Source organism: Drosophila miranda, chromosome 3 (assembly GCF_003369915.1).
Source record: "Drosophila miranda strain MSH22 chromosome 3, D.miranda_PacBio2.1, whole genome shotgun sequence".
NCBI classification, from domain to species: domain Eukaryota; kingdom Metazoa; phylum Arthropoda; class Insecta; order Diptera; family Drosophilidae; genus Drosophila; species Drosophila miranda.
The window spans coordinates 6,946,561-6,965,045 of record NC_046676.1 but is presented as its reverse complement, the minus strand read 5'-3'; the positions used below and the strand labels follow the sequence as shown (position 1 = coordinate 6,965,045).

General features: G+C 45.6%; 5 protein-coding genes across 16 annotated transcripts; 1 reads left to right on the top strand and 4 right to left on the bottom strand.

Annotated features, from left to right (window-relative positions):
• Window positions 1–677: 677 nt before the first annotated feature.
• Window positions 678–3,375, bottom strand: LOC117187994 (calcium and integrin-binding family member 2). 4 transcript variants are annotated; one of them, XM_033391079.1, is made up of 5 exons: window positions 2,550–3,375; window positions 2,424–2,458; window positions 2,059–2,201; window positions 1,865–1,987; window positions 678–956 (listed from the first exon to the last, which is right to left on the bottom strand). In XM_033391079.1, the coding sequence occupies exons 1-5, from the start codon at window positions 2,598–2,600 to the stop codon at window positions 739–741; spliced, it is 570 nt and encodes a 189-aa protein (XP_033246970.1). In that variant the 5' UTR covers window positions 2,601–3,375; the 3' UTR covers window positions 678–738. The 4 variants fall into 4 exon arrangements, with proteins under 4 accessions (XP_033246970.1, XP_033246971.1, XP_033246972.1 ...); XM_033391080.1 differs by lacking the exon at window positions 2,424–2,458; XM_033391081.1 differs by lacking the exon at window positions 2,424–2,458 and having other exon boundaries at window positions 3,122–3,373.
• LOC108159962 (inositol-pentakisphosphate 2-kinase) lies at window positions 3,369–11,512 on the bottom strand. 9 transcript variants are annotated; one of them, XM_017293637.2, is made up of 11 exons: window positions 11,358–11,512; window positions 11,241–11,266; window positions 10,445–11,186; window positions 9,955–10,107; window positions 8,937–9,037; window positions 6,774–7,076; window positions 6,651–6,709; window positions 5,439–5,585; window positions 4,117–4,687; window positions 3,636–3,847; window positions 3,369–3,566 (listed from the first exon to the last, which is right to left on the bottom strand). In XM_017293637.2, the coding sequence occupies exons 3-11, from the start codon at window positions 10,791–10,793 to the stop codon at window positions 3,395–3,397; spliced, it is 2,067 nt and encodes a 688-aa protein (XP_017149126.1). In that variant the 5' UTR covers window positions 10,794–11,186; window positions 11,241–11,266; window positions 11,358–11,512; the 3' UTR covers window positions 3,369–3,394. The 9 variants fall into 9 exon arrangements, with proteins under 9 accessions (XP_017149126.1, XP_017149123.1, XP_017149122.1 ...); XM_017293634.2 differs by having other exon boundaries at window positions 11,241–11,512; XM_017293633.2 differs by having other exon boundaries at window positions 10,445–11,200; window positions 11,266–11,512.
• Window positions 11,513–12,755: 1,243 nt separating this feature from the next.
• Window positions 12,756–13,059, bottom strand: LOC108158269 (immune-induced peptide 14). The gene is made up of 2 exons (XM_017290506.2): window positions 12,948–13,059; window positions 12,756–12,879 (listed from the first exon to the last, which is right to left on the bottom strand). The coding sequence occupies exons 1-2, from the start codon at window positions 13,012–13,014 to the stop codon at window positions 12,806–12,808; spliced, it is 141 nt and encodes a 46-aa protein (XP_017145995.1). The 5' UTR covers window positions 13,015–13,059; the 3' UTR covers window positions 12,756–12,805.
• Window positions 13,060–14,663: 1,604 nt separating this feature from the next.
• On the top strand, window positions 14,664–15,028 carry LOC108160931 (immune-induced peptide 4). Its single transcript, XM_017295219.2, has 2 exons — window positions 14,664–14,784; window positions 14,857–15,028. The coding sequence occupies exons 1-2, from the start codon at window positions 14,709–14,711 to the stop codon at window positions 14,907–14,909; spliced, it is 129 nt and encodes a 42-aa protein (XP_017150708.1). The 5' UTR covers window positions 14,664–14,708; the 3' UTR covers window positions 14,910–15,028.
• An 882-nt stretch (window positions 15,029–15,910) lies between these two features.
• On the bottom strand, window positions 15,911–17,724 carry LOC108160930 (carbonic anhydrase 1). The gene has a single exon (XM_017295218.2). The coding sequence runs from the start codon at window positions 17,633–17,635 to the stop codon at window positions 16,784–16,786; it is 852 nt and encodes a 283-aa protein (XP_017150707.1). The 5' UTR covers window positions 17,636–17,724; the 3' UTR covers window positions 15,911–16,783.
• Window positions 17,725–18,485: the final 761 nt, after the last annotated feature.

Sequence of the window (18,485 nt, the reverse complement as noted above, 5' to 3'; positions counted from 1 at the left end):
CACTTGCAAGGCCCTTTAATCGGGAGTATTGAATACTCAGACGGTTTGGGTCGAACCAGTAGTATCATACGGTTGTCAGAGGTTGCTCAAAATACTAACAGTTCTATCCCAACGATCTTCTGCTATGGGTACATCGGCTGGCTGCAATTTCCTTACCTCATCTGAATCTGACCCGAAAGATGCAAGAGTTCTCGTTCCCTTTGTCCATTCTGATGCAATTACAATAATTGAATGGGATCGGGTGGAAAGCTCCAGTGCTCGACTGCCAAACAAGTTTAAGCTGAAAATTGGCAAAATTGATAAAACTCTGACAGTCCACAAACACACACACAGGCTGAGTGGTTTGACTGTGTGGGGCTACAGGGCAGAACGGCATTTGTCCATTGGCAATGACACGGGGTCTGTCATTCCAGTCTGTCTGATTGGGGTCAGAGAGCTGAGCAGAGTAGACCAGACAAGACCAGAACTCGATCCGACTGCATACATGGGCTTATAAATTTTATAATGCTCGCATGACATTTGACATGCATATTGTCACGACAATTGGCCCATGGAGCCCGGTGTATGGTGCCTGGTGCCTGGTGCCTGCAGGTTGGAGCCTGGGCAGAACCTGGACTGGGCGGAGCTGCAGCCTGCAGCCTGCAGCCATGGACCCAACTTAATCACGCTGATGGCAGTTTTATGCGATATGCTCAGACATAAACAATTTAATAATACAAGTACAAACGAGCGGCAATTTTATATTCTGATGTGGAAGGTGGAGAGGAAGTCGGGGGCCCGGAGGATGACATGCTCGAACTCCAAAATTGATAGCTTGCCATCGCCATCGACATCGGCCTCCTCGATTACCTTGTCGGCAATCTGCTGGTGCTCCTCCGGACTGAGCTCGTTCCTGGTCATTGTCGTCAGGCAGGACATGAGGTCGGCGTGCCCAATGAAGCCGTCCTGATCGAAATCTGCAAAGTTATGCCAGACATATAAGTACGTTTACACACATGATGTGAATGGGTGAATGGGTGAAAGGGTGGCTCAGTGGGCATTGGGTGGGAGGATGTCTTACAAAACTTGACATGTTCTTGCACAAAAGTCAAGTGATGTGTGCCAAACGAAGTTTGCTGTGCAACCTCCTACGTAGCCCCAGCCCCCCACATATTCGTATAGGTAATCGCTTGCTGCACGTTTCAATTTGTGTCAATCTAATAATGCACATTGAAATAAAGTGCAGGAGTGCAGTACACACTCTCTCTCTCTACCTATCCGGACTACCTTGAGTTCTAAAAGTTTACCCAAAAAATGTTAAATGCACTCGACCTGAAAGACACTTTGGACATATTCGATTGGTTCGTCCCTGCCTCTCCTTCTCTGTGGATTTTCGCCCATTAATTTCGAGTGCCAAGTGCACAATCAATTTGCACAAGGTTTTGCTCCTACTTTTATGGTGGCATTTTTGAGATTCTAATTTAAATTTCAATTAAAATGCTTATTAGAATTTATTGCTGTCCTTGAACCTTGGCCCTGCACCAAGGACTGGCGACAACAACTGTATGCGTACTGTTGTTGCCTGGCACGGCGCCACAAATTACAGTGCCGCGAGTGCGGGCCATGCGTTCCATGTAAATGCCAGAGACACAATGGCACACACTACAACACCAACAACAACAATGAACACGCTCTGCGGAAATGCATAAACAAAAGCGAAAAATGCTGCCCAACACCAGAAGAGCCTCTCCTCTCCTTTCCACACCCACAGCCGCGTCGCAGAAGTAGGAAGGGAGGAGATGGAGTTGCAGCTGGAGCTGGAGCTGAGGCAGGGCTTGAGCTGCACCACAACCAAATTGCCCGAAAAGAGGAGGCCAACACTTACCATAAATTTTGAAAGCGTAGAAAACTTTAATGTCTCTCGGCGCCTGCTCGCTGAAGACAGAGAGGGCGTCCAGAAAGTCCTCAAACGACAGATTGCCCTGGCCATCGCGTGAGAAGGCCTCGCCTGGAAAATGGAAGATTGGTTAGGCGTGGAGCGTGCTCCGCTTATGCATGCTTTGGTCTTTTGTTACTCACAGATGCGACGGCGAAAGGGATTCTCACGCAACTCGGGCATCTTCTCAATGCATTCGCAGGGAACCTTGACACTCGAGGCCTGACCCTCAGTCATTTGGCGGGGCACCAAATCCGGGCGTAGCTCACGAAACCGTTTGTGGACGCTGTAACAGACGAAGTGTGAGTGGAAGGGCGCAAGGTATTTTGGGTTGGATGCGATGGCAGGCTTTGTGTCCATGAGTCTGTTGTCTGTGCGTGTATATCATCCTTTTTTTTGTGTGTTGTTTTTGAACAATAGGATGCTGCCAACAATGGCAGGCGGTGCTTTGTGTGGGTCATGTGAAATAAAATAGTTCTAGCTTATTATGAAGATACAAATGGCCTACCGCAGGATCTCCTTGCGCGTGAAGAACGTGCAATCCTTGCCGAACAAATGGGAGGAGAAAGGCAATAAATGTAAGTTAGAATTACGGTCGTTCCCTTCAAAACAATACATCTGATGTATTGCCCACCTGGTAGTCATCCAACTGCTGCTCGGTGAATGTCACAACTTTGTTGCCCATCGCTCTTGTCCACGCCGATGCCGTTTGTGCAGACGTCGACGGCCAAACTGGTAAGTCCCGAGTGCAGAAACCGACTGACACTGGCCCATGGCGGGGGCCAGCGCCAACTTCCTCCTAAACCATAAGTTTGCATAGCTCCGGTGGTCCCGCTCTGGACACATCCTGCGGCGCCTTTCCAGCTTATGGCGCCCGCATTCGCATGGAAATTAATTAAGGAGTGTTCACGGCGTGGCATTCCATTTTCGTACCCTGTTCTCGAAGCTCTAAAAGGGTATATTGAATTCCGAAAATGTATGTAACAGGCTTGCAGCACAATTCAAGACTACCAAATACTGTCACAATCACGGACTACCATTGTCTGAATGCCAATAAGATGGATTCCGCCATATTCAACTTATTCATTCATGCAAGCATTCAGCGACTGCAGGATAAACCTTAATAACGGGTATCTAATAGTTGAACACTTCGGCTATAGCGATGTTACTTAATTCCACATGTTCCCGCACCGCCCTCATTCTCACCACTGTTAGTGCCAGTGGCAGGGCGCCGTGCCGTGTATCCTGTGGTTTGTTTGCCACTGCTGCCTTTTTCGCTGTCAAGCTGCGGTAAAAACCGTTGTTAGAGGTGCGGCCCCGGCCCGGCCCAAGCCCAGATCCTGGCGAGAGCTACGAAAAAGAGCACGGAAAGCAGCGTAGAAAAAGGACTAAATTGATGTAGCACGGCAAACTGTAGCACAGTTATGTGCGCTCGACAGTCAATGCGTGCGGCTTTTAGTTGTGAGCAAACTTTATTAATTAATTTAATGCTCGGCAGCACTTTTCAATTTCACATGTCTGCTCTATGAATTTATGAAAGTGACTATCGGGCTTCGGATCCAAATCCAGCACAGAGAGCTTCGTTAGAAAGTGATGACCCAGCAGGGAGACGAGCCACGGCTGCAGCAGTTCAGCTCTAAGGCTACGCGAGCTGCGGCAAAAGGATTGGGAATTGGATTACGATTACCAAAAACCGCTCCATTGTGCGGATGATACTTACTCCTGGTCAGCGCCACCATCCGACTCGCAGTCGATTTCCACTTCCTGGAACGTCAACATAATCGAGCAGTCCAAGGCCGTGGCTCCCAGCAAGTACGCCTGCTCCGGCTGGAGTTCATCGGTGCCCGGCAGGGCCAGCAGTCCTCTGAGCGCGTCATACGTGGGCCGCGAGTGCCGGGCGTAGTTGGCTCGCCACATATAATCGAAGTGGTGCTGCAAATGCCAAGAAACGTTACCTTCCGCTAAGCCACTTGGCTGCCACTTGCTCCACGGGCCATTTAGCCGCCTTTTCGAGTCCACTTCAGTACGGGCCTCACCTGCCGCCCCTCCTGCCTGTCAAATGGCAAAAGCCATGAGAAAAAGCCAACTGAGACTCCGGTTATCTGCCATGGTCGGCTATGAAAATAAACAAGAGGCGGGGCAGACAGTCAGCGGCTACCGTACTGCGGGGACTGAGCGGGACCGAGCGGGGGCTAGCTTACCTTTACCAGCAATTGCAAATTCAAAATTTTTTGCAACACACAATTTTTTGGTAAGCGAAATATTTCCGCTTTGTTGATTTGTTCTTCACGTTGATTCTCATTTTCATTCTGATTCTGGTTCTCATTCCGACATGTACTCGGAGTTGGCTGTGTTTCCGTTTCCGTTTTTGTTTCCGTTTGAGTTGCCACTGCAAACACATTGCCGCACTGTTGTTGGCTTACTGCTCCTGCAGTTGTTTCCACTTCTATTCGGGTTGGCTGTGTGTACCTTTGGGTCGTTGGTTTTTCAGCAGCTGCTCTTGTCCTCCTGGAGGATTGACCAGCATTGACAGAGTCAGCATGCCACTTCTCGGCATCGGCATCCTCCGCCCTGGCAACATTAGCGGCGCCAATTCCAGCAGCTACACCAGCTCCAGCTCTTGTCTCCATTTCCCCAATTGAAACGCGACTATGGCTTTGACTCTGGCTGCCACTGCGGTCCCGGTCGCAGCTATGCGCTGCACTCACCCCACCGCTGTATTCCCTGAGCAGGCAGGCTACCAGCAAATGTTTTATAAGCACCATAATTTCACTGGAGAATTTCAGAGATTTTATGGCGATGGCGATGGCAATGGCGATGGCGTTCGTGTTGGCGTTGCCATTGGTACAATTTTGTTTGTTAGAATTTTCAATGCGCATTCCCATTCCCGTTCCCATTTATTGTGGTCGTTGTCAACGTTGTGCCAAAAGGTGTTGAGACGACGCAGCCACAGAGAACGGCAGGAAGATAGAAGTTGGGGGAATAAGTGAGAAAAAGCTGGGAGGCTAGGCTAGTCGGGGGAATGAGAATGCAACCAGGAGTAGGGCAACGGCAATTTCGGCATTTGGCACTCGAGAATTTGTGTTTGGCTTTCTGCATTATTTATTGAATATTTGCGAGTTCGCCGAATTTTGGAAGACTTTCCTTCTCTGGCTAGCTCTTGTTATGGAAATTAATGTCAACGGGCAGGGAATAAGCCAAAGAGAATGTAATTATATCAAAAGATAAAATATTTTTCAATGAATGATTGAAGTAGAATCCAGAATATATACGAGTAAAAAGAAGAAGATATGCTGCGTCGAAATGAATGGAAATTTAAAAGGATAAGGCGAGGAAAGCCACCAAAGGAGACCTATTTTTGCAATTCGAGCAGACTTGTATTTTATGAGTGTTAAATGTGACCTTTGACTTCTCGGCGTATAGGAACACGTCCATTTCTTCTGCCTGTCATGCGAGAGTTGTCATTCTCTCCGCCCATCAATTTCCCTTGGCATTCTCATCACTCAGGATGGGGCTGACTTACCCGGGAAAGACACGCGAGTGCAATTCATCGAAGGAAATCGAATTCGCGTGATCGCCATAAATTAAATTGCCGTCCTGAAACACACGTAAATTATTTTGCGGGCAGGCGAGAAGTGCATGCAGGGCATCAAGCATACGACTGGGTGCGCTAAAAAGAATATGGAGGAAAAACAATGAAAGCAGATCACAGCATGAAAAGCCGTTTATCCGCGTACGGTGCGATTCATAACTCTAAGGATTCAAGAGTAAGTCTTGCTAAAGCATATTTGTTTCGACTATAAGCAAGTAATTCATCAAATATGTACGTCACGAATCGAGCTCACACTTGAGTCAACATTTGTATTAATTCATGAATAGACGATTTTATTAGTTTGTTCATTTTGTTAGTTGATTTATGGACTATGAAGAGATATTGAATGGAAGTCTTGATTTATCTATGCGGTTATCCGAAATAAATCAAATCGAATATATTAGTACGTAAAATGGTATCGAATCAATGATGAATATTTAATTTAACTGTGGAAAGCACTTTCGTATTTATTATTTACTCTTTAGAAGGAACTGTGGTTTCACGAGTTGCCACTACAGTTGCGGCACGCACTGGCCTGTTCATATGCATAATGCTATTAAAACTTATGCATGCATGTATGTACATATGGGATATATAAAAGATGCTGGCAGACAAAAGAGGAGCAAAAGGAACGGCAACAATTTTCGTGAGGCCATAAAGGAGGTTGCAATGGTGGATGGTAAAGCTTTCGCTATAGAAATGGAAGGGGAGGTGTGGAAAGTGGGAAGTGGAGGCGTAGCAGGCGGTAAACCGGAATGAAAGCGCAAGCAAATTGAATTTTGTGCACGGATGCACGCATGACTTGAAACAGCGGGCCGCAAATAAACGAATGAGGGGAGCGGAGACTGGTTTCGGATTGGGATTGCAGTTTAAGTGGACCAGACCTGGCTCAGGCCAGGACGGGGCCGAGGTCAGTCAGGGTCCTGGCATATAATAAAGGAACAAGAATACAGAGCACACAAAAAGTGCACTTGGTGGAGCAGACAGGAAGGAGCAGGCAATAGCCGAAAGTGTTGGAATTATGAAGCACGACAGGACACGCAAATGGAGCAGATGGAAATTTATGACTCAATGTTCGTGCCAAAGAAGCGGCTGTTCCCTGCTCCTTGGTCCCTGCTTCCCACAGGAGATTCGACAACATACCCGGAGAATAACTCTAGAGGACAGTAGTCGCCCAATCGTTTGATTTTCCCGTTGCGTAGCTGTCGGAAAGAATCGAATGAAAAACTAAGGGCGTCTCTCCTATCTCCACTTCCGATGACTCACCTTTAAAAGCTGCATGCCACAATAGCGACACCTGCACTCTGCTCGGGTCGCCTTCTCGACTCCTATTGCCTCCTGATCCTTCTCGCCCCTGCTCCTCTTTGGCATTGTCTCTGCTCCGGCTGGCATTAAATCAAATAAATCGTTGACATCACTTGCCAACTGGTGCCAGCCTTGTTTGGGTTTTATTTCAATGGCATATGTATCGCCCAGACGATGGACACCTCTTGTTCCTGCCCTTGCCGTTGCTGTTGGTCCTGCTCCGGTTCCTGCTGCTCCTGTGCCATCTCCTGTTGTGCCCTTTGCCTGCAAAATTATATTGCTTGGCTTATTTGCTCTTTTTTGCTGCCCTCTGGTGCTGCTCCAGCAGTAAATGGAGTAAAAGGGAAGGAGCCCGTGCCCGTGCCCGTGCCCGTTCCGTCATGTACAGCCATGAAATATTATGCCTGCCGTGTACCGCCAACTTTTGCCCCGGCGTTGATGCCATTTTGACTTGAAAATGCAACGACAAGCGCAGCTCGAGCCCAACAAAAAAAGGTAGGAAGGTTAAGGACGAGCCTTGAGACTATACGATATCCGGTACTCAAATTCAAAAGATATATTAAAGATATGGTCAAGATACATTCGATGGATAATATTCACGTTTTATAACAAATTTCAGATGACAAAGACTCGTGGATTCTTGATCTGCTTCGGCGTCAAAGCAGTCTTTAAATGTCCGCACGATCCAAGCGTTTGCTAAGGAATACAGACGGACTGAGATGGATCCAATCTGAGGATGACCGTTTTATATAGCCTGTCACATTCATTCACACGAATGCAGTACACTCCTTGGGATGGACGAGTACGGGGTATATAAACTTCATGAATAAGTGGGAATGGGCAGGGAATGGGGCTATAGGTAGGACGACGGGTCAGGTTATCGCCGCTCCTGGAGCTGTTCTTATTGTTGTTGTTGCCATTGTGACATAAAACAAAAGTTGTTGCGCTGATTGTATGATGAGTTATGGAACCGTGGGGCCAGGCACGGAATGGAGTAAGGACAGTGGAGTGGAGGGGAGTGAAATGGAATGAAGTGTTGTGTAGCACAGGTGGCAGATGGGATATTCTCGGTTCTCGGTTCACAGCTTGAAATTGAAAATTAACATTTAAAGCCGCAATTAAGAGGTTTTTTTGTTCGGGCTCCTTGGTTTTTTTCTGGCTCGTGGCTCGTGGGTGATCCGGATCCACCGCTCTGTAGTACGCCAACAATATGGCGTTAGTTATGGCCACACGTTATATGTATATACAGTTTTCTATTTTTTTCTCCTGGTTCGCTGGTTGTTTGTTTCCTTTGCTTGCAATTTTATTTCGGTCAATGCTTTGGCACCAAAGCCATAAATTCAATATGGACCGACCAGCGGAGAAAGCAAAAGCGCACAAATAGCCAAAAAAAAAAAAAAATTGAGAAAGCTCAAAAAAAAAAGGAAATAGATCGACCGGCCAAATACCCTCAAAGACAGTAAAAAAGCGCCGGGCTTATGGTTGAGCACTCAATATGATATGGGGAACGAGCCAACGGAGCTACCCTTCTCGGACCGCTTTTTGGGGGTGCAGAGCATCATAAAACTTGCAGCTTTGGAGGCACTTTCAAAGCAATTTTTCCGTCTTTTATAACCGCACAGCCCCAAACCGAATCGAATCGAAACGAAACAGCTAGTGGCATTGGAAGTGGACATCCTGGACATTCCGGCAAGGTTCTCGGCCAGCAACAGAAACAGCAACACCAATGGCAAGTAACACCAACAAAGTGTTTACACTGTTGCCCACTTTAATTCAAAACAAAGAACCGTTGATTTATGTGCCTTGGCCAGGGTCCACGGCATGGCCGATGGTTTAGTAACTGAAAGTGGGCTCTGGCTCGGGCATGGTCGGGATACCTAGGCACAAAGGCAAACGTAACCGCAACGGCAGCGGCGGTAGCAGCGGCGGGTGTGGCGGCAGCTAACGTGTCCTGCACATATGGCCAAAAATGCCAATATTGTCCTTGTACAAAATACACAATTTATTTGGACAGCAGCAACACGGGACTGGGCTGGGCTCCATCTCCATGTCCGCCTCCGTCCAAACAGCGGAACAGCAGAACAGAAACATCAGCATCAGGGAGCAGCTACGATGGCGACTCACCTGTAAATTGCCAAGTAAAACGTCGAACGTGGCAGGCAATTGGGTCACATCTGGCAGGAGCAGCCCGAATGGTCCCACAAATTCCTTATCCAGACGCGCAACTGCAACAAAAAAGATGAAAAAAATGGATGAAGCGAAAGATGAAGGCAAGTGGCGGCTGAATGAATGTAAACTGCAAGCGCCAGCATCCGACTAAAGCTCCGGTTACGGCGATTATTGATATATAGACGCCGCTGGGTTAGACTGCCTCGTGCCTCCATCGCCACTGCCGCTGCTGCTGCTGCTGCTGCTGCTGCTGCTGCTGCTGCCGCCGTCTACTTCGGCGGATGATAAATTGTTGGCTAGTGCAGCGTGCAACGTGTAGCCTGTTGCTAGCTGCTAGGCATAAGCCCAATTTTGATATATGGCCACGACTATTGGGCCAGCACACACTCACTGACGGCCTCTACTAATCAGTCCCCAGAGATGGCAAACGAAACTGGAGCAAAGGAGCATCCATTTGTGTGTGTGTGCATCGTAAACGTCAGTGAAAGGGACTGGTCGGGTCTGGTGCGGTCCGGTCTGGTCTGGTCTGGTCTGGTACGGGACGGAACGGAGCACTAAACTGTTCGTTTATGATTGATTGCAGTGGCTCTAAAAGGCTTTGGACAGCGGCCAGGACGAAGGCAGGGACAGCGACAAAGGCCAATGCGATGCACTGCAGCGAAAGCTGATCAAATACAAAATTGTTGCCACAATGAGCAAACACCAGCAGACACACACAGAGAGAACAGTGGATACTCTTTAAGTATTCTAAGCTTTAAGCTTCTAAAATGACATTATAATAAATGCAATATACAGACGTAGATGCTATATTTACAAATAAATTAGAGTTTCCTGTAGAATTGAAATCTGATAGGGTGGAAACGACTTTTAGTTGGCCCCGTGCTAGAGACCATGCTATAATCACTGCCCAATACCATTTCTCTCGCAACTTTCTTAGTTCCATTTATCACGACTTGCCTGTAAAAGTACTCACCCGGTCTGTGGGCGCGTATGTGCTCGTTTATCCAGAATCTATCGTCTTCCTTTGGTATGGCAACAATATCCGCTCCGCAGACAAACTCATTTCCTAATAGACGGCACATTATCCCGATATAAGCCATAAAATCCGGCATTGTCAAGTCGCCAGCTGAAAGGGCGTCGGGGAGGAGCCCGAGAGAACACAAGAGAAATGTGGATAAATGAAATAAACACATTTGATGCAATGGCCAAAAGATGCACAATAGATAGAGAGATTCCCGGAGAGATGGGCAGATGGAAGGAGTGAAAGGGAAGATCCAGCCAAGCGGGCAATATCCAAAGCACAATACACAAATTGGCTGGCTAGAAGGCCCCAGGAGATGGAGCAGCAGCTTGCCTGGGTGTTTGAAGTTGCACGCAACCATTTCCTGTCCAACAAAAAATGAAATGTGAGAGTAGCGTGGAGCCAACAATAAAAAGGATTCTTACATACTATACATACGAACCTTTTACGGTTGATGCCCGGGCTCGGGCTCCAGCAGTTGGATCGGACTGCTCTTCCGGCCGCACAATCTCTTCCGTCTCCTCTGCCCCCTCCGCCTGCTTCTGCTGCTGCGGCGGCGGCTGCTGTCTGCTGGATATCATTTTTGGCAAACGTAAAACTTTTTTAAATTGCGGCAAGGCAAGCACCAAATTTGCATTACCCTCCGCCCGATAGATCAACTCAATTTGGCGCAGTTCCATCTCCGCGGGCAGTTCCAGCAGGGCGTTCAGAGTCTTAGCTGACTGATGCCAGTGCTTGGCGGGTGCCTGGGCTGTTGGGGCAGCAGAAGGGGCGGCTGGCACAGCTGTCATGGCTTATGCGCGGGTGTTTCTGGTTCGTTGGCGTTGTCCAAATGCAACCGGCGCCCTCTTCTTCCTCGGTCTGTGGCGCCCCAGTGTTGATGATTGCCGATTGTGGCTTGTTGTGGTTGAGTTCTGCGGCTTTTCCACTGCTTTAGTTGTTGTGGCTGTGGCTGTGACTGTGGCTGTTGCTGTAGCTGTAGCTGTGACTGTTGTGTTTGTCCTTTGGGGCACATTTATTGACCGCCGCGATAAGATGCAGCAGCCAAGAAGTCGTCGCCGGCTTAAAACAGAAGAGCCACAACCATTGAATTGGCCCCTAAGCGGTTTATTTCAGCTCTGGTTGTTATTCCATAGGCAGTCATTTGTGGTTAGCCTTCCGCAGGCAAAGATTAGCCGATTAATCTGATGAAATACGTCTGAGGTAAAGGGGATTACAAGGAACATTTCGGAACTCACTGTTGCTTCTAGGTCCAATACTCACACTATAAATTAAGCCAAATATATGTACGTCTTTAGAATTCTGTAAAAATGCGCCACTCACTTTTTCGTGGCTTCAGCTGCTGGAAGACTCACCCGCACCTGTCTTTAGCAGCCTCAGTCAATGGTATTCGAGTGAAATCAGACTTCGATCTCCAGCTGTCGGCTTTAGTTAGATTGTCTGTTGATTTAGGTTTATTCAATAAAAAAAGCGCAAATTTCGAAAAAAAAAAAAAACAGGAGACGAACAGCTGTTGACAGAGTGATCGCGGATTTGAACCGTCCGACCCTCAGAAATAGACCGAAACATACCGCCTCATTTTAAAAATATACCGTAAATATACTGACGAATTCAAGTTCTATTTTACATATTTAGATTTTGATCTTCTGTCGAATATTAATAGCTATATAAAACATTTTGCCATGCCCACATAGTTTTATACGATTTATGAATTAATTTTTTATTTAACTGGCTTTTTCTAAATACTTGCTTTTATTGGATCTTGTCTAAAAGAAGGTTTAGCGAAAGAGGTCAAGCAAAAAAAGGTTTTAGCGAAATAGGTCAAAACAAAAAAACGAAAAAGGATAGTCTTTTATATTGCTCAATTTATGGATTCCGTGGAATAATTCTGGCTAACTAAAATTCTTAGTTCTGCCCACATAATTTTAGGCCGTTGATGAATAAATTGTCTTTAAGATTGGGTAGTTTTTAGTCCTTGCTTTTATTGTATTTTGACTAAAAGAAGGCTTAAACAAAATAGTTCAACAAAAAAAAACAGTCGCTATGTTGCGTGTAAACCGCAGTATAGGCCTTTGTATACCCTATTTTGTTAATTTTATATGAGAGTATAAATATGATATGAAGATAAAACGTAACTAATAAAGATCTTTTCTCGAAATGACATTTTGTAGACATATTCATGTATATGATGAGTGTCTTGTATATATATCCCGATCCCGATATATGTTCTTGGCCTCTGCAAGAAGAAAATAAGCTTCAAATATCGTTGAAATAGGTTTAAAACAGAGACTAATTTGTTTTTGCATTAATTAGAGCTTGGGATGACAAACATATTCACAATTCTATAATATCCATATTCCCCAGGGTATGTTTGCATGGAATGGGGCTCATTGTTGTGAACCGGTTATTACCGATTCATACCCGATTCAAATAAATACCGAAATATACGGTCTCATCTTCAAAATATACCGACGAATTATTCATATTCCTCGTTTTCTTTCTTCCAGCTTTATAAAACATTTAGCCATGCCCACATAATTTTATAGGAGTGATGAATCAATTTCCTAATTTAAATAATTGCAAGGATTTTTATATAACGTTGAAAAGCAGAGAGGAACAGCTGTTGATCTTGCATGTTCAGTGTGTACAACCCAACGGGAAGGAAATACCAAACCTAGTATTTTTCGTCCAGACCAAGTGTGACCATCGCTTGCTTGGCGCACTCTTCTAACAATTCAAAAACAAGGCTGAAATGTTTCACATATTTAAGTACTATTTATTTGTGTTATTTCATTAGTTCCATTTAGTTTTTGCGTATGTACTGAGTACGGTCCGTTTGGATGAGGGTATGGCCGCCAGCGTTCAGCACTTGGGTAGCTAATTGAACGAAAGGTGCATTGATAAGCAATCAATTCCATCTGAGAAATACGTTTTCGACTACTTACCAGCCTCCGCCGTCGTAAGGGCCGCAATTAGAGCAAATACAAAGCCGCAGATCTTCAGGCAGTTCATGTTTAAGCTGTACAATCTGGTTCTACAATGATTATCCGACACTGGGACGCGACTCTTATATACCCGCCAGTGCTGAGATTGCGAATGCACTGGTTGGGTTGGGAGTGCGGATGGGAATGCGATTCGGCTCGGAAATTCCATTACTATAAAAATTCCCCAGGGTCATGATCGGGTGCTCCATAGCACTGATAATGCGATTGCAGCCAACGTGTGGAGGAACACAATACAGATCAAAGTATATTAGAACTATCTATCTAAAAGGTTACCAAATTTCAAGCACAAATGGGTTCCCTCTAACTATTTTTTTATTGGTACCAATTACACCAAATTTCACTTTAAGTCTTGTGCCCAAAATACATAATGTGAACACTGTATTATTCATATACATATTATTATATAATCGACGCTTCTTAATAAACCTTTGAGTTATAAAATATATTTGAAAGCAATGCGGAAGTATCCTTTTTATCTTATCTCTTGATCGTTCAATCGATATTGGAAATGGATTTCGATTTAAATATTTATGCATTATATATGCCCCGATAGTGGAAATATTAAAACGAATATGTTTCCGTAACATATATCTGATCTATACTTCATATATTCTTCTCATTTCATTTGCATATACATGTATATAAAAATGGAGTGAAAAATGTATGTGATTTCATGCAATGGTCTATATGAAGTTTTCATATTGTTTTCACTTGCTCGTATAAAAAAAATATTTTGGAAAAACCCAACCGCGATACCGAAAAATTGATATTTTTATTGTTTTAAATTTTAGCCCTTTCTCAAGCCAAGATCCAATTGTCATAGTAGGAGATCAGTTCCAAACTCGAGATATTATTCTCCATCGACAAAACTATCACTTGAGTTATCCTCAATTCTTATCCGTACATCCACAATCTGTGCCACAGCGAAACATGGCAGGGCCCGCTAGTTTAAAATAAATATATTTTATAATTAAATTAACTGTTTTCATAGATAAATTAAAGATATTTACCACAAATTTAATATAATATATTTATTTTAAAGTGTTTTACACATGTGGCATTTTATTGTAATACATTTATATTTAAATCAAATTGAGTGCTATTTAATTTTACTATGGTTATATTCAAAAACCGAATATTTAACTTTAGCATGGGTTTGTTCCTTTTTACTATTGCCATAGTAGCTATATGGGCTTCGAATAAATGGTTAATGGAGTTCCAATGAATGACTTTTACTAGCTTTTCTAGAGAAATATTGTCCCTCTAAGTTGCACAATGATTTCTGTCTATGATAATACAAAACGTGATTGTAAACAGATCTCTCACAGCCTTACAATATTCTTTGTTTATAAACAGTACTAGTTATTCGAAAGTATATATATAAATATGTATGTATGTACATACATAGGTACGTTTTCAGATTGCAGTCAGCAGTAATAGAATGCGTAGAAAACCCAGACCGGTCCGGTTCTCGATTAACACGAATCGCATTGCACAAAACAGAAGGCGAAGCTCTGACTGACGCCTAAGAGATAAGAAGCTCTTTGAACCTGTGCAATCCCCCGATCTGGGAAGAGGGAATTTCCCAGTACCAGCACGAGCACACTCTGCAGTCGGTGCCCGCTGAGCTATAAAAGGTCGGGCCGATCGGCAGTGGGGCATCAGTATCACAGTCGTACCGAAAACCAAAACAAAATCAATATGAAATTCTTCCAAGCCGCTGCCCTGCTCCTGGCCATGCTCGCCGCCCTGGCCAACGCCGAGCCCGTTCCCAAGCGTAAGTAGGAGAATGGGAGGACTAATTTTGAATAGACTTTATTTAAATAAATATACGCACATCCTTTTGCAGCTGGAACTGTGCTGGTCCAGACGGACAATGTCCAGTACATTCGCACCGGCTAGAACATCCCGAGTTCCCGTACAAGGACTACAAATGTTTGTGTTGACCGACGGAGTTGATTTTCATGAATAAAAACGGATTGCCAAGGAAATGAGAAAATAAATATGCTTGTCAAAAGGAATTGTGCATTTTCATGGATACATTTTTGCAGCTAGTTTACATTTTGAGATAGTGAGTTCTACTGGAACGAGTGCTTGTTTGTTATCACCGTTCAGAGATTGATTGATGAGCACCTGCCTTGACTTTGTCGTACCCGGTACATTGCCCTGCTACCCCGTCTGGACATGTGTCTAGTACTCGCACAGAACTTGTTATTCGCATCCAAATGGAAATTGTTCAAAGCTCGTTTTAATTGTTTGACTTGCAAACTGCTGACGGAACAGCCAGCGGCTCTGTGACTCGGACTGGGGCTTCAGCCATTCGAAAACAGCTATACATACACTACACACTGGCTTCTCGGGGAACAAGATACGGGGTAAACCTTAAACAATTTTCCAAGTGAAAACTATTCGGTCGTCCTGTTTCGGCCACAGCTTCTGCCATTGTTCCGCTTTGTGTGTGGCGTCAGAGTCATAGTGGCGCCACGCCACACCATACCCAGCATACCCCCCCTACCCCGCCACTATATGGTTCGTTACTTCAACAATTATTTTAAACTTTTACCGCAAATATTTCCTTGGTTGGTTTTACGCCTGAAATAAATCGCAATAGAAGCTGCCGCAGCGCGACGCTCCGTCCGGTTAACAGTTCAAAAAGTCTAGCGGCGACAAGGCGGCAGAGTAAGGGTAAGGTCTGGCAGCTGGCGGTAAGTAATTTCTTAAGTGTAGCAACCAAATATAATATAATCCTTTTGATATTCCACCGGAGGAATTCCTGGATTTACCGCTGGACCCGCTTCCTATTGTCCGTGTTTGAAGTAGCCGAAAGCCAGCTAGTATGCAGCTCTAGCTCTCCCTCCCAGCCATTGTTTTGGACCGGCAGTCAATAAATGAATACCGATTGGTATGGTGGGCAGGAGGGGGTGGCCTTCTTCCCGGTCCCTACCACAGTCTACCGGATGGTTTGAGGAATTTACCGACTTGCGCCAGCGGCTCCAGAGTCCGTCCCGTTGTGCTCCGCTCATTTCGGTTGGTTTCGGTTGGCAATGACGGCTGATTTCAAAGGGAATATCTGTAGGGAGTATTTTGGCGGAACTTTTAAGCCAATCAGTATTCGATTCCCTTTTTGCCCAGCAGGCGTTTATTGAAAATTAATTTAGACAATTTTTACTACGGCCGGGTCGCTGGAGCTCTACCACTGCCAGCCCCAAGGCATTCCAGTGATTTTTGCCCCGCAGGAAAGCAAAGCGAACAATTTCTCCAGGTGAGCTCGTGCTCAGTCAGCATTTTTCCTTTTTTTTCCACTTTGACTACGTTCTGATGCCCCAGTGGAGTACGCAGACAACCAGTCAAATACTCCATGTCTGACCAGAGCCACAGAAAGAGGCACGGTCAGAGGCGGAACGGAGGCACTCACGCTTACGTCGTGCAAATTACGGTATCAAATGCTCAACCGCTTCTCAGGCATTTCCATGCTTCGCAAAAATGGAACTTTGATGTTGGAATTGATTTGAATTGCACAGGCTTTAGGCACGTGATAGACTGTTCCAGAGAAAGGAGAAAGGTTTTAAATATGAAACCATGCTTAAATAATTATTGAACTATGTAGTAGAGAATGACATTCGGCGTGTCGTAGTTGTACTAATATGTATGCATTTACTCGTACCCTCGGGGGTAGAAGACTAATAAAATTATATCTTTTAAGCACGGAACACCTCTGAGGAAAAAAATTAACGATTGCGATGAGTATTTTGTATTCGTACGAGGAGATAATCTTGTCAATAAATGTGGAAATTGACGGAGCGATTCCCCAGCGGCTGCTCCTTGCGTGCGTTGCACTGGATGCTGGTGCCATCGCGACCACAGAGGGCAAAGAACTGGGACAATTGCTGCGAGCTGATGGCGAAGATGTAGGTGCAGATCAGCCACTTGGTGGGTAGGACCTGGCCACCGTTGTCGTAGGTGCCCTCGTAGCTGTAGAAGTTACTGCCGAAGGGCTTCATTAGGGAGGCTAGATCAAAGGGCGGCAGTTCCATTTGCTCATCGGGACGAGCGATGTACCGAAGGTTTTCGGTGATCGTGGTTAGGGGGCCGTTCCCATTCCCCATCATAACAAACAGATAGGAGACCGTCACGTACTCGAAGGGGACGTGGTCCTGGTTGCAGCGGTGCAGCACCTGCATCTCCAGCGAGAACTCTATCAAGTCTATTGAGTGCTCGGCGCGCAGCGGGCCCCACTTGAAGCACGCCTCTACGAAGTGGTACTCTCCCGGCAGGTCGCCCCCGCTCAGTTGGGGCACCAAGTATGGCTCGCAGCAGATGCGCAGGATCACCGTGCTGCCGTTGTTCTCCAGCAGCACGCCCAGGGGCATGTCGTCGTAGTGCTTCCAGTCCAGGAGGCTGCCCAGCTCCATTTTGCGCGTCACGCTCCGCACAATGTTAATGGGCGTCGGCTGTGGGGCCAGCTTTCGCTGCTGCTTCTTGGGGGCTATGGCCATAGCCACCTTCTGGATCATGACGCCGACCACCCACACGATGTTGTGGAACGCCAGGGACATAATGCAGCTGACCAATATCAATATCAAGATCGTCGAATGCTTCAGCCAGAAGTCGATAATCGGGGATAGCATCCTGATGAAGTGGGAACGTTTGATTTAAGAATCTCACAAACAAAAATAGAATGCTTCGAATAAGTTTAAAGTTAAAAGCAAAGTGAAGTATGATCACGAATAGCAAATATTACAAAGATACAGCTAAGACGCAGGCAATATGTACATAGTTTTTAGAATAATGAAGCTAACCCCATTTCCTAAGGAAGGCAATGAAAAGTACCCCCAATTCATTGTGAGAAAAGGGAATAATGTAATCGCTAAGGTGTTGTACATATCTACAATGTTTGCAGAGGATATGTCTGTCTTCCAAATGAGCAACTACCAATGGTATTTCCATTCAAACACATACAGAAACTGGGCTCATAAGCAAGGCAGCTGCAGCTGCAGCAGCAAAAAGCCACCGAATGGGCAAACATGTTAAATTAAATGCGAGCCTGTTGGCCCACTTAATAAGATGGCTCCAGCCATTGATTCACACAATCAACTAATTGCTCAACACGAGCCCAGTGCCGTAACAGGGCTCTGACGTGGCGTTCGAATGGGCAGAGTCCGGTCTCTGCAATAAGCCACGAGCATAATCTAATCGGGACGACCCGGACTTTGATCGGTAAAGGAGGTGGCTGCTGCCACTCAAGGCGAGTCAGGTGAAGCATGCCAATATTGAATTTGAGGCGAGTCACAAGTGGAATGTAAATGAAGTTTCCGCCATTCGAGTTGCAATTGACTTGGGCCCGGGCTCCGACTCGGTCTCTGTTTCGGAGACCTGGACCTGAAGACACTGAGATAAGAGAATGATCGAATTATTAATTACCAATTGTGGGTCGAACAAGGTAGACATGAGCTTGGTCAGCTATTGACGGTCACACTT